The sequence below is a fragment of the Onthophagus taurus genome, chromosome 2 (assembly GCF_036711975.1).
Source record: "Onthophagus taurus isolate NC chromosome 2, IU_Otau_3.0, whole genome shotgun sequence".
NCBI classification, from domain to species: domain Eukaryota; kingdom Metazoa; phylum Arthropoda; class Insecta; order Coleoptera; family Scarabaeidae; genus Onthophagus; species Onthophagus taurus.
The window spans coordinates 14,284,385-14,300,036 of record NC_091967.1 but is presented as its reverse complement, the minus strand read 5'-3'; the positions used below and the strand labels follow the sequence as shown (position 1 = coordinate 14,300,036).

Sequence of the window (15,652 nt, the reverse complement as noted above, 5' to 3'; positions counted from 1 at the left end):
GCCTTTTTCGCTTCGTCGAACAATTCTCCTACAAAAACCGATCGGTGTGAACAGAGCCTAGAAAATTTATTACAAGGCTAAGACCAAATGAAATTTTATGCCGTATAGAAAATTAAGCTCGAACGGACATTAATAATTTTATAGGTCAATACTAAACCGTATATCGGGAGAGGGCGATCCTAGTATTGCGTTGTTATTAAACCCGATAAGGCGCGGAGCCGAACGTGAGATCGTATCTCTATTTTAATAGCAAGAACGTACATATACCATTGAGGCGCGGAAAAAGTTATTATTCGTATTTAGAAAGAAATCGTTTAATTTAAAATTCAATTCAGTGAGACATTAAATTCAGCCAGTTTCTTGCGATGAATCACAATGTCCTATATGGAGCGACTGCCTCTAGAAAATATGTATCAGACTTAATGGGATTCGACAGAGAAATCATTTTAAATTGTTTTAAATATATCGTCTGTCAGAGAACAATTAAGCCAACATGACAGCGACATAAAGAATGCTTTCTTCCGTTTAAAATTTCAATTTCCAATTCATTTGTAATAATTTTTTGTATATAATTTATCGGTTATATATAAGAATCTTAAAAAAAACTGTTCAATGTTGTGAGAATTTTAAGATGAATACACTTTTCGAGTTATCAGTTAATTTTTACTCATTGGTGTTATACAGATTTCCAAATAACGTGTTCATCTACATTCTGGCGCATGATTCTCCAGTCCCAAATGGACCAAAATAAATTTATACTAAATCGGTCATAATGGGGAACCCTTTGAGGGAATTTAACGATTTATGTTTCAATCGAAAGCTTCTATCACCTTTAATGACAATGTCGAAATGATATATTCCAAATAATATTTCAAAATATAAACAGTCTCAGAGCAAATCTAACACAGTGAGTATAAATGATTTAAAAATGCGGCGATATCCAAAAATCTGATTAATAAGCAAAATTGTTGAAGAAATATAAGCAATGCTCACATTTTGTATATTTTTTCCATATTTTACAATCTGTTTCAATTTGATTTAATGTGAACGTCAAGTTAAAGTTCTGTAAAGAACACTACATTACTACGACGCTGGTATTCGGTCAACTTCATCCAATTTACTACCAATGTGAAAAAAGTATTTTTAAAAGTGTCGGTCAAAATTTGAAAGGACCTAAATAACGCTACAATAAAATAAGACTTGATTTTTATTACATCAAATTATAGATTTCTTAGCGCATCAATAAAAATGTTTAAAGTGTCGAAAACAATAAAGATGTCTAAATTTTAAGATATAACTTATCAAAACAATATGTTGTGAAATAATCTTTTTAAAAGCAGAACTTTTCAAAAAGTAATGCGAAGTCATTAGACTTCTTCGATTTACGCGAAACTAAACTTATCAAATCATTAGCTTAATCGCAATTTTTTAGCACAAATACACACATGTGCGTATATTAAGGGCTCACGCGTGATTAATTAGCGACTTTTGACATTGGGCATTTCCCCAGCATTCGCCGTGGTGACAGTTTTTAATTACATTAGGGGTTGAACATTCCAGCATTATGATAGGTACAAACGACATGCTAATCTGTATTTAGGTACTTTCATGAAATACTGAGAAAATAGGTATTTTTGATATCGAATTATCACTAAAACACTATTTAATCAAAACCGATAGGGCTAACTTTGTATAGATTCAAAATACCTAGTTTGTTACGTGAAGGTTCGCTGATCTGCACAACTTCCCAAACCACCCAAATTTTTAATTCCCTATGGAATATTATCATTAATTGTTTCTGTTTTGCTTGTTCACACCTCCATCAAGTAGTTATAATCCCATACTAACATAACATATAAATCATTATGAAAGGATTTTTTAAGAATTCCTATTGACGTGAGATCGATCATTTTAAATTCATAGAAGTTGTTGTGGAATTTCAAATATTATTAATGGAGGTAATATTTTTGGTCACATCACATTTGGCACAAAGTGATAAAAGCTTTGCACTCAAAACTTGGCAGAAAAACATTTAGTCAACATTTATCAAAATTTAAGTTAAGCAACGCTGAGCGGTGTTAGCAAGTTACCATCAATTCCTAACTGCATCTAAAAGAATGCATTTGCATCCGTGCGTAAATTTTTAGGGAGTCAAGTGTTTGAATTACTGAAAATTTCGATTAGATCGAATAATGTTTACACTTTCCGAATTAACGGCGAACTTTTATATGTATTATTGGTACAAGTATGCACAGATACAAACAGTTACCGTATAGTTTGCAATACGCAACATAAATGTTCAGCAAATGTTTCAACTTGATCCAAGATCTGTTCTCTCTCATGATTAACACAATGCAAAATAAATATTCGCAAAATCCTAACATAATTTGTGCGACAATTAAAAAAATGTACACAAGACGTGATGTGATCTCCAGGAAAATGAGTTCAAAGGTGCAGTAGTTTTCAGGAAGCAAGAAATCGATTTTGTTGATGCATTCAACATCAGTTTGTCTGTCTCAAAAATGTTGAATCCATAAAAATTCAGGCAGATCATCAGTTTTTATTAAGTAAATCGAAAAGTGTGTCGTCCGATAAAGAATTAGCATCTCTTGATTGCAGAAGGAAGGCGAATTTTGTTATGACTGATATATCAGATGAAAATAGATATTTCTGCACACTCTCGGTTTAGTGTCAGAACGTCGTAGAGCGTGTAACTATTAGAAAGAAAGGGAAACATGCAAGAAAAGAATTGATTACTCCAAAGATAGTAAGTGTTCTAAATTTCGTAGAAGTAGAGTATGTGATTAGTAGATCATCAGTACGAAAAGGTTGGAAAACAATTCGCCTGAATCTTGCATTGATTGTCAAACAGAAATTTGTAGATTTTGCGGTGATATGAAGAATGGAGTCTCAACCAGTGTTGATAAAATTCTTCCTCTATATTTTCAAATCCAGGATAGTTTATTACACAGTATTGAAGTGATTTCAATGGCAGTTAATTTAATTTCACGATTTCATGGAACAAACTGTTTAAGCAAATTTAAAATTCCGTCTATTTCCATACATAGCCATCAAGTATATTTATTACAACTATATGACCCGCCCGATACAATTTGCGGTAATAACTGATTAATTAAAACGGGTGTGTTTAAAATAAATTAATGAACACTCGTTCTTTTCAAAGATAGTTCCTATTTAAGATAGTTTAATAGAGATAGACAAACGATAGGCAATTAGATAGGCTCACTGAACCACAAGTTCATTACTCCAAGTTTATTCTTTTAAATTGATTGCCTTTTTTATTGGTTCAAGTAGTACTCCGTACTTGAACCTGTTTTTCAGCTTTCTCTGGGAACTCTAAAAACAAATTCTCAGAGATGTCTGAGAGGTGCCACTCTCGCACACCTAATTCCACTTCCTGTAATGTTGTAATTAATGGACATACGCATTTCCAATTAATACAAACTATTCGCGAACGACACGGTTCTTGATTTCTCAGATACTCTTTGTCCGCGCGGTAATAACACCATTATTGAAAGATTAATGAAAGCTATTTGCGAACTTTACAATTAAGCTTTAAATGTCGGCAGGGTTCTTAATTTTTGCCGATTTAAATCGCGTTTTGTACCTCCCCTTTAGAGAGACCTCGTCGACAACTTATCGGGCGTCGAATCGAATGACTTATTATGGTAACTTTTAAAAGCTCGCACCAAGTCAAATGGAAACTTAAAATCGCGATCGTGCATCAGTTTATTAATTATTCAATTAATCGTCGCAATATCTATTAATAGTACACGTAGATAGTGATTTGCGAGTTTCGAGTTCAGGCCGGTTTGGAGATGATACCACACGTTTTGAACGAACGGATAGTGTTAAATTTATTTATATGTGGAGGGGAAAATGGAATTGCGCTTTTAATGGCGACTCATGTGCTCGTGTGCGAGCGCGTCCGCTTTCGTTTTTCAATTTACCCTTATCAACAGGTGATATAAATTACAACGTGCAATGAACTTCAACAATTTAACTCAACAATCGAGAATTTTCTTAAAGCGGATTAAAAATTATGACATTGAATTTGTTTTTAAAATGTTTTAAGCATTTAATACAAAGTGTTTTAATTTAATAAGTGTCCAATTAATTTTTAGCGGTGTGGTTAAAATGTGGCTTTGTTAATTAACCTATGTTTTTTGCACACATTTTTAATGATTTAATTAACGGTATTTTAAGTGTTTTTTCACTGTTTTTTTTTGTTGATGTCCTTCAAAACATATAATAACCTGCTACTGTAACGAACAATAACTAATAATTATTAAAGAAGGACATAAAGCAAGTATAGACGATTATTACCTTCGTAATCGAGTAATAAATAGAAACCCATTCGAAGGCACATCACTTTCGATTAAAAATCTATAAATATCGTACCATTCGAACATCGTCATTTTTATTGATCCCAAACGAAATATCTGCTAAGTATACAAATTATGAGCGAAGAGGAACGATCCCAATTGACCGCATTGAGTCCAATCATCCGTTTAAGGTTCATTACACGAATAATAAACCTTAATCGAGAGTTTGCATTAGACTTTTGTGATCAAACTAGAGCGTTACCATTGTGACCGGTCGGTTTATTCCGGGAGACGAGCACTTTGTACCGGACGGTCTGCCTCGCTGTAGCTTTTGTCGGAACGAACGTGACGTTCACGATACGAGCTGATCGTATCGCTGACAGGACCGGCTTTAGGTATATAAACTCTATGCCAATACAACACACAACTGTTTATCAACATTTCATATATCGAACGATCAAACAAAAATTAATTATTAATCTAGTTATTTTAATAGATTTCTTTGATATTGATTATGAATTCATGATGCTTTTAATTTGTTGATGCAGTAGAACCTCCAATGTTTCAAGTTCTAGGTAAAGTGTTAGTTTTAGTTTTAGTTGTGTTCAATACTAGATTGTTGTATATTTTGATTGAGCTAAAAGTAGAACTAACACTAGACCTAGAACTAGAAAACCGTCTCTTAAGACGGTTAAACCCGAATGTTTCTATTTTGATATTCATTATGAATTCATGATGTTTTTAATTTGTTGATACAGTAGAATCACGAATGTTTCAAGTTCTAGGTCCAGTATTAGTTCTAGTGTTAGTTGTGTTCAATACTAGATTGTTGTATATTTTGATTGAGCTAAAAGTATTACTACTACACTAGACCTAGAACTAGAAAAGTCTCTTAAGACGGTTAAACCCGAATGTTTCTAGTTTTAGTTGTTTTTCAGTGCTAGATTATTCAATATTTTTACCCGGTTAAAGAAAAACAAAAACTTGTTTTAAATAATTTAATAAAATTTGCACTAAATTGTAGAGTTAGTAGAGTGAAGCTAATGCTGTTAGCTGATGACGCTTTCTACGTCGACAAATGTGTTGTGTTAAGTAACTTTCCGATGTCAGCATGTGGGGAGGGCTGTCGCGGAACCCACCGACCAGCGACTAATTAATAATACATCAATCATACACAGGAATAATGCTTTTATTATCAATTAGACGTGCACATCGCCAGTGCGTGGTCCGTGATGATCGGATAATTAAGTATTCGATCATTCGAAAGTTTATAGAATTAACTTCTCTGATCAAAAGAGCCTTATTGTTCTATGAACTGGGGAATTGTACCTAATGACGGTTTTCCAATGGGTTACGTAAAATATTAATGTATGTAATAGACGGTGGAGTTGAAATAAAAAAAAAACCTAGATGGTTTTAAAGTATCCTTAATAAAACGTAACACAATATAATTCATTAAAAAAATACACTTTTAATTTAAAATTAACACTTTTATTTTATTATTTTCATCAAAAAAGAACTAAAAATGTAATCATTGTAAGCACGACAACAATACATCCTAAAAGAAACGTACTCAATTTTTGTTGCTTCTCAATTCGTACTTGTGTTTCAAAGATAGGTTGAACGTCAATACTTGAGTACCTATTTCTGTCTTCATATATCTTCGGAATTGGAGATTTGTTAAGTTCCGCCGCAAACTTTACACATTCTTTTTTATAATCTTCACTGTTCAATAATAACTCTTGAGCTTCGATTACTTCAATTTTACTTTGAGGTGGTGTCTTTTTACGAAAAGCATCCATTTTTGGACATAAAAATATTGTTCTTACTGTGATTTCTTAATAACTTATGATGGTCCGGTTCGATTTTGAAGACCGTTTATACATTCCACGAGGTTATGCTTGTTTACGTAAACTAATGGGTCAATAAAATTACCGACTACGTCGCGATAATTGCAAATGCATTAAGCAAGATCAACAGCCTAATTGTTCTTGATTAGTTTGTCCTGTAAATGGGTCAATTCATAATGTTTGTTAAATTTTTTTGAGTTATTATACGTTAAATATTTGTGTCGTGTTAAATCATTTTTTTAAATATATTGTACCTTACTAGAAATTATACTTAAGAAATTACCAATATTAAATATACTGGTAATGCTAATTAAGTTATTCACATTAAAAGTAACTACGTGACTGGTCATACGTTTACTTGTATATTGTAGCAACTCGCAAAGTGTTTACGAGCATGTGTTAACTTCGTTTATTGTATGATGCAATCTTGAAATACACTCAATAACTAATAAATATAAACGAACTAAACTGTGGAGAGATAATTTAAAATGTTTAAACTTTAAAGATCTAACAACAATTTTAATTGTAATTTAATTTTTAAATTCTGTTTTATGCATTTTATTCTTAACACCCCAAGTATATTTAAATAGGGTTCGCAAAAAGCAGATGTGAGCCGCGACAGGAGGAACGAATTAACCAATAATATGTTTCGTCCTTTTCCAACAACCATCGAAGAACATTCTATCCCGCTCGACCGATAAGTCGAGGTTTCGAGTGGATTCGCTGCGTGACCCTCAACAATAGCAGCCAGATTTGGCGCATAGTTCTTTCATTATGCTCGCTGTTTTTTTCCTTTCTACTCTCTTTGTTTCATTCCCCTTTCCCCAAACGACATCGAAAGGCCCCTTGTTCTAATCATTAACGTCGTTCCCCCGGTCAATGGCAGTATAATTAATACTGCGCTCTGTTTTACAGCTGTCGGTGGGTCGATGGGTTTTAACGAACCTACGGGATCCCCCTTTTGTTTTTTTTCTTGTATTGGTCACATACGGTATTCGTACATGAAAGATTTGTTCATTAAAAATTTGATGAAAATAAAAATTCCCAAAGTAGCGAGAATTTTGCTCAAACTTTTTTGTTTACTCCGTAATAATAATTTAGTTAACGGAAATTTTATATTTATAATTAGGTACTTCCTTTGAAACACACCATCATTATTATAATCAAACACAATTCTTTGTATCTCGGATAGAAATCAGTTAATTTATGGGTTCGAGTTGAGGCAAATAGATATTTACTTCTTGAGCTATGCCCGCAGCAGTTTAACAGAAGAAACTGATACTTAAGTCATTAACGGTGTAAATAATTGGGTATAATCATTCTAGTACCGATTTCGACTAGTATTAATTCAAATGAGCGTAGATGCCGCTTTACACGTAAAAGTATTGCAGTAAGAAGTAACAATCCGTGACAACCCTACCATATTAAGCTAAATTTATTGACGTACGATTGTAGCAGTTATTAATTCGATAAATTTTATTGGCTCGATGCGTACGTGTACCTCTCTTACTTTGCAGGATGTTTACATGCAAGAAATGATTTGTTCGTATAGTGCATTGGAAACCTGTTTATTAGCAACCGCTATGTATTGAACAAAATGTACATAATTCATTATATTCGTAAAAAGGTCTAAAATGTTTTAATAGCATTCAACTTTTAATATTGATGGAGATTCAAGTAATAAATATAAAACAAATACTATCACATTCTTTACCAACCTTTTACAAACACTTGTCTACAAAATGTTGGGGTAACGAATTTAATTAATAATGAAAATACTAAAGATGTATTCACCGAATTCAATGAAGCGGAGATCTAGTTGTGACCCAAAATGAAGGGTGATGTATTTTTTGCAGGTGTGGTAAAAGCTCTTTTTATTAGCATATCGCATACATGACGTTTAGTGGTGTTGTGAATTAGATTACTTTTGGGGTAGAAAATTGTATTTTTGCGTATATTTCTGGTCTCTCCTTAATATATCCAATTACAAACCCAGCATATTTAAACACATTGGTAACCTGAAGTAAAAAATTAAATGAAAATATAAGTTAAGGTTACAACCTTTACACACCAGGCAGTCAAAAGTTAAGTGGTGAAATGTCGATCATTTACATCACACGCGGTAATAGGTCCGATAAATGCTGATTCTAAAATTAAAATGAATACAAGATATTTTTATAGCATTAATTTCAAGATGCTGTACAAAGATGTGCAAAAGACAAGTTAAGATCTTTCAAAGTTAAGTCAGTTACATTAAAGATAAAACCTTCCCAGTTTTGGAATCTGAATATAAGCGAAAGTTGAGCAAGAAAAAGAGAAAAAGAGTTATTAAAGGTTTCGCATGCCTAGGATGAGCGAAATGAAGAGTAAATAGTATAGCTACAAATAAACTGAAGTTGTGTGGAGAAACAATATGAGCTGCAAACAGTGTGTATTCGAACAGTTTCTAGTCCTTTACTATTAGTTATTAAACTTTTACAGTGAGGATTATTTCTCCTACAAGCAGCATCTGGTCTTCTGCAAGCTGTGTTTATTCTCTTGTAAACAATATCCAGTCCTCTAGAAGCAGTCTATCTGCAAGCTGTATATAATTTACTGCAAGCAGTATTAGGTTTTCTGCAACTTGTATCCTTTGCAAATAATGTTTAATTTATTACAAGCATTATCTAGTCGTTTGAAATGAGAATCTACTGTTTTACAAGCAGTATAAAGTGTTATTGAAGTAATATGAACTTAAACCAATTTGTAGTCTTCTTCAAGTAGTATCTATTCCCTTATTAGCAGTTTCCACTCTTCTACAATAAGAATTCTTTGTTCTACAAGCAATGTCTAGTCTTCTGCAAGCGGTTTTAGTCTTTCTTAAGCAGTATATAGTCTTCTACAATCAGTATCTAGCCTAATACTAGCAATATCAGGAAAAATTTTGTTGTTAATTGCTGCATCCTCTAAAGAAATGCGGAGCAGCAACGGAGGGAGAGAAGGATTTTGGTTGGTTAGGCATCCTTCAAGAAAGGGACTTAACCTAAATTTATTCGAAATCGGTTAGACGCTTTTGCAACGCCTTATCTTCTCCAATATACTTTGACTCGTTCACTTTCGTTAGAATTGTCTGAATTACAAAATTCAATTATGAGTTACAAAGAGTATGATTAAGTGCCCCTTAGTTATTATATGTATAGGGGAATATCGTTCAACTTGCATATCTCAAACGTTTTGACAACAATGTTGATTAGAGACATATTAACAGATATACTTTAAAAAATATCCCTTATACAATACAAAATTCTAAATCATATTTAATGAAAGCGATTATCGTTAATAGTACATATCCATAAACAGGCTGATAAAATATGTGTTTTCATTGGGGATATTGATACCAAATTAATAAAACTGAAATCGCGTAATCAATTCATTATAATTACAATAATTTTTGTGGTTAACAACACAATTGCGGGTAATAGCTAATAACACAAAAACTACAATATGTGTGTCAAGCGTAAAGCTTTGTGTTGATATATTTTACGAGGGTGGTCGAAACGGTCACGTCGTTGAAATATTTGCGCATTTCGTTTAATTATATATATAAAACTGTCAAAACATCAACGGTGATTATTTGAAGTCGCGGGTTCGGCAGCCAAATTAAAATGTTTCAATAAATGCCTATCAGTAATGTGCATTAACAGTCGCCCCCTATTTGTGTGTTGTGGTGCTCAAATTAAAGTAAATGCATTTCGACTGTAGCCGCGATATCATTCACGTCGGCCAAACCTCAAAATTCAACGATAGATTGACTTTTACACCCAGTGGGGTTCACCGTAAGAATTGCCGCGCGATCGATTTCTATTTAATCCGATAAATATGAATAAGCAAGCGAACTACGTTCGTTTCGTTTCGGTCTTTCTGTGCTGATTGAGGATTCGCAAACGACGATGGCTGGCGACGACGAAGATTACCATGATTATTTACTTCAAGCATGAAGCTAATTAAGTTGTTTGTAAAATTTACAGACGAATCAGGATGCGAGGCTGACATGGCAGAAGGCGGTGCCGAAGAGGAGAGTGGTGACATGCTGGGGCCAGCGACAGCGCCAATCCACCAATCTCCATCTGCTCTCAACGTGAAGGCAGAGGTAAGTTCTTGAGCTTAATCCATGTTACATCCATGATTCCCACTTGCCTAATTAATTTGTCTCTAAGTTAGATGATTTGTTTAAGTAGCAGAGAAAATTAATTTAATGAATATTATAAGAGAATATTAATACTCTTTGAAAGATTTCAACGATGCGTTGGAACACAAAATATTTTATTCAGATAAAAAAGGTATTTGTTTTAGTGAATGTATTAATAATAATTTATTTAGTGATTTGACACTATCTCTCACAAAACATGCTATTTAGTAAAGAATAGTATTTATATATACTAGAAACGAAAAAAGAGTTGTATTTCAATATAGAGAAAAAAGAAGTAAGATATACTTCCGTGGTAATAACCGTAAATTCTTATGATTGCAATACTAGCTGAAATTGTACGAAACTCAAAACGCTATCGTCGCCCCTATGGCGGACATAACGACGTGTAATCCGTTTTTAAATGTTGATTTACCGCGTACCGATATGCAACCGGCTCGAAAAAACGGCAGTACCAAGTGCGAAAAAAATATGCGGCAATATTGCAGGTCGACGCCGAGGTTCGATTGGATAACCGAAATGAAAACCGTAAAAATTTGCGTTTGCGTGTGTGCATTTAACCATTTATTAAAAAGCGGCGAGGCCATGGCGCAGGCCGCGTTTGCGAAAAAAAAGCGAGGTGTCCGACAGAGCGCGCGCGCGCAAAAATAAATCTTCGCATTAATTATCGTGAATATTGGCAATTAGCGCGGCAATGTTTTTAATTTTCGGCCCACGGGTCCAGATTGCAATTTCGGTACTGGCGAATCGTCGATAGTACAGACGTATGATGTAACGTACGTATCAATTTTATTGCGCTATCTCGTAATTTATCGCTCATTTTTCGGGCGCCGCGCCGTCGTTGTTCATAAAACGCGACGCGACTTCGCAGAACGGGGGATGCACCGCGACGCGTTGGAATTTTATTCCTCGCATTTAATATTATAATTAAATGGCCAGCGTGCCCGGTTCGGCAATTTTTGTTAATATTAATGTCGTCATTTGTATTTTTATCTGCCACAGTGGTCTGGTAATTACAATAAATCGTACATACGCTATACATTTGACATTTCGAAATCGACCGATTTTGCAGGAATCAAAAATGATTGCCCGTTAAAATACCTATTATTGGTTACAAGAATTTTTGTATAATCGGTTAAAATGCGCTTCTATTTTGGAGCGATTATGATATAAACCGGAGAGATTATTTTTTTAATTGATAAGCTTTATTACTAAATTGTATCAATAATATTGTTTGTTTTGGAATAACATTATCTCTAATTCCTAGTAATCACGCAGTTGTTTTGAAAACATTGTAAAAAAATATATTTATATTGGAATAATTTAATATCACCATTTATTTAAATATTATTTAAGTTAATTACGAATTATGACAATCTAAAGTTTAACATTATCAAGCAATTTCAGTAAAATATAAAGTCGGCTATAATTTACCTTAATGTAGACAAGTTAGGGCAAATAGCGCTAGCATCTCCGGGTATCAAAGTTGTTTTAGGGGCAAGGGGTGAGCTATAAATTCAACCCCCGACCCCGTTCGCCCTCCGTCGGCCAATTTTGCGGACGAACGCCGCCACTGGCCAGAGGAGAACCCACCGAACTTATCGCCATCTATATCCTTCGTCCGTCTCACAGCGTTTCCTTAAATATCAGCCTAATCTACTGCCTTGCCGCCGCCGGATTTGTCCCTGTCTTCCTAATATTGAATTTCGGAGGGTCGCACGAATAAGTAGCGATCGGGATGATGATGTTGCTCTTTGGGTTGAGGTCGCGGGGCGCACGGGGGCTGCTTTATTTGCGGGGAACAAAGCCCCGAGCGGTTTCTATTGGAATCTCGGCCTTAATTAGGTGAAAAGGAAGTTTCATTTAAGTAATTCCCCCCAGATCTCATTGAGACACGGTAATTTATGCGTTCGCACGTCCCGCAGGAGGAAATGGGAAACTTTGGAAGGGTAAAATGATGGTCGAACTTGAATTAAAACCTTCAAAACTTGTCAACGATTTATAACTTAATTAACCCGATTAAAGCGCACACGTTTATTTCAAAAAAGTTTTCAAACAATTTTTCGAATGATTAACGATTTTGATTTAATCGCAATATAAAATGCAAATTGCGACTACATGTGAAGTCTTGTTCAGTGCAGTTCGGAATCCGATCAAATATGCGCTCCGCAAGTTTACTGTGGGGCCGGCACAAACAGCATTAACATGCGTCAAATATATCCACTTACTGGCTAGCCGCGGCCTGTTCGTGGATTACAGTATAAATATCTCATTAAGTTCGCCCAGGCCAGGGCATTAAACAGTGAATCTCAACGCGCGGGACCCTGTGGCTACCGTTACATGTTTATTTGGCTTGTCCGCTTGCCCCGACAGCGGCCCTAGAGATGGATGTTGGGCCTTCAGTGCCCCTGGGGGACCACCCGGTGCCGTGCTAGTTGTAATTTCACGGTACCTGCCCGCCATAGAACCACTGTAGACGCCTCTGTAAACTTGCGCTCAACCACCCTTCTTATTTCTTGTTGGAATTCTCTCAAGCTAAGCTGACAGAAGGGTTAACTAAATTTAGTTTAAGTGGTCAGAATAATACAGAACATTTTATTAACATTTCTTTTATTTATTTTTATTTTCACGGACTAAACGGATTCGTTTTAGATATCCGGTTTCGTGTAGTTTTAAATCACGGGTGATGAATTAACCTCTAAGCATTGGTCGTATTGGGCAAAAGCAAACAAAGCTCTCCTGGAATCTAAACTGACTTCGTGTCCGTTCTGCGGAGCCATAATGTTGATTAATTCCTCAATTTCGCGCGGTTCCCGTATAATTTACGGCGCATATTGACGACGCGGCGCGCGGTGGTGTTTCCCGTTTTTGTCACTCTGATTCAGTTTCCTATTATGCAGTTGACAGCACAAATGCACCCATACATTACGGGGGTTGGACCCCCGGCGCCCTCGGTTGGTACACTTTTTCGCGGCCCCATTGCCGCTCTCAGCAAAAATCCAGCCGATGCATTACGTCAAACGGACGTCCGGCCGAAGCGACGTCTGACACTTACAAACGACCCACGTCAAAATTGTGTTTTGCCCGCAATTAACCGACCTTCGATCATTTGCAAAACTCCTAGAATGTGTTAAAAAAATTTAAGCATAAATACTATTATAACATTTTAAAAAGCTCTATTTGTCATTGTACAAAATAGATATTTACATAAAAACAACTGAAAGTCAAATGAGTTAATGTTATCCATTTTATCACTTAATTATTAATGTTTAAATAAAAACAAAATCATTTGAACTTAGTGATAATAATTTTATTATAATGTTTACCGGTTTCGGCTCATATTAAAGAGCCATCCTCAGAAGATTCACGACAATTAGAGAAATATTTGATAATATTTGTATATGTTAAGATATAAAGAAACTTTTTGTATAATAGATTATAACTATAAATATCACCAGAAAACACAAAATAAAATATATAACTCATAACAAAATTGACATTACACGTGTCTGACCAGTACACGTCAGAAAAAAAATCCATCGATTTTTTATACTACGATTTTGATTATTCAAAACAGTTTTTTTTTCTTAACATAATATGCAAATATTATCAAATATTTTTCCAATTGACGTGAATCTTCTGAGGATGGCTCCTTAATATGAGCCGAAACCGGTAAAGATTATAATAAAATTATTATCACTAAGTTCAAATGATTTTATTTTTATTTAAACATTAAAAGTCAAATATTTAAACATTTTTAATCTTTCAACGTCATAGGGTATAAATGGTAAATTTTGGTTTATCAAATCAACCAATATTAAATTGTAAATACAGCAAAACCGAACTTCGGATATAATAGAGAATATTTTTAAGAGCGCTCATAGATAGAATCCAACTCGGGGTATTCCCCGACTTGTCTATACAATACAGGCACGGGAACCAAGTGGTTTTGGAATAGTTATAAAATTTTTAGATTTTGCTGTAGGCGAAATTTATTTTAAAAAAAAATCTTTTTTCGCCTCCCATACCTGAAAGTAAATCATATCAGCCCTAAAAAAATAACTGAAAGCTAGACTTTCGGCCCTTGGGATTCTAAACTCTGAACGTCCCTACTTTATAGTTTTTCATCACAATCTAGTTAGTCTTCATTGACATTTGCGGACATTTTTGACGTTTCTCATAATTTTTCATTAAACGTCAGTTGAAATCAAAACTGCTTAATTGATTTATAAAATTAGTTTTATTTTATATTTTTGCAATTTTGTTTGGTTTAATGGGAGGCGAAAAACAGTTGTCTGTCACACGTGCAGAAATGCATTAGCAGCCCTTATCTATTAGCTGCCCTCGCTCGCTCGGGCATCTAATAGCCTCGGGCTGCTAATGCTTATTTTCTGCCCTTGAGACACAATATACTATATAAGTACATAGCATTTCATTATTATTCACTTTCGGAAAATTAAATCGGGCATATAATGACTTTCATGATTTTCATTGTTGAAGACGTTGAAGAAAATTGGTCTCCAAACTTTCCAGCAAGTCTCTATTGATTTGGGTTATTTGCTGACGGATCGCCTATTTCAACTCAACCAATGTACAGACCTTGTCCTTGTAAACATGTTCTTTCAGGTATAGAAAAAAATCACATGTGGACAAGTCAGGGCTCTGAGGAGACCATAACACGTCACCAAATGTCGAAATGAGATAATTATGAAACAGGGGTCGAAGAATAGGCATTGTTGCTCTGGCGGTGTGTGCCATGGCAGAATTCGATTTCTAAACGACTCCAACTTCTTCACATTACTGTGACTTTTCAGGAATTTCTGCTCCATATGTCAACTACGGCGTTATTATGGCTTCTAGTACCCTCACTTTTATTGTTGCTGGAAGCGGCGGCTATCCTGTTATCACGAAATATAGCTTATTTTAGGTTCTTTTCGGAATGCTTACCCTCTTGGCTGTTTACTTTCCGGCGTTCACTTTCCGGTTAAACGTTACTCTTAGGTAAGTAATTTCTTTCTTTATTTCTATCCTCTTCGGGATGTTAGGGAGCTTTTCTTCGAGCTCTTATTGTTAAAACCTAGTATTTCCGTTTTCTGCGTATTCAATATACTCTTCCATTGTTTGCAGTACCAGTCGCACTGCCGCGGAGGTTTCTTTCAGTTCCGCCACTAACCCCGTAACATCTGCAAATTGAAAGACTCCTGGATTTTGCCATCGCAGTCGAGACATCGTGTACAAATATATTAGATAGCAGAGGGGAGAGTGGCGAT

General features: G+C 34.8%; 1 protein-coding gene across 3 annotated transcripts in view; it reads left to right on the top strand.

Annotated features, from left to right (window-relative positions):
• LOC111426916 (pou domain motif 3) overlaps positions 1–15,652 on the top strand; it is a 101,566-nt gene that overhangs the window by 19,627 nt on the left and 66,287 nt on the right. For all 3 annotated transcript variants that reach the window (XM_023061806.2, XM_023061805.2, XM_023061804.2), the window contains exon 2: positions 10,204–10,325. In XM_023061806.2, coding sequence (XP_022917574.2) covers positions 10,227–10,325 — 99 coding nt within the window. In that variant the 5' untranslated portion in view covers positions 10,204–10,226. The remainder of the gene's footprint in view (positions 1–10,203; positions 10,326–15,652) is intronic.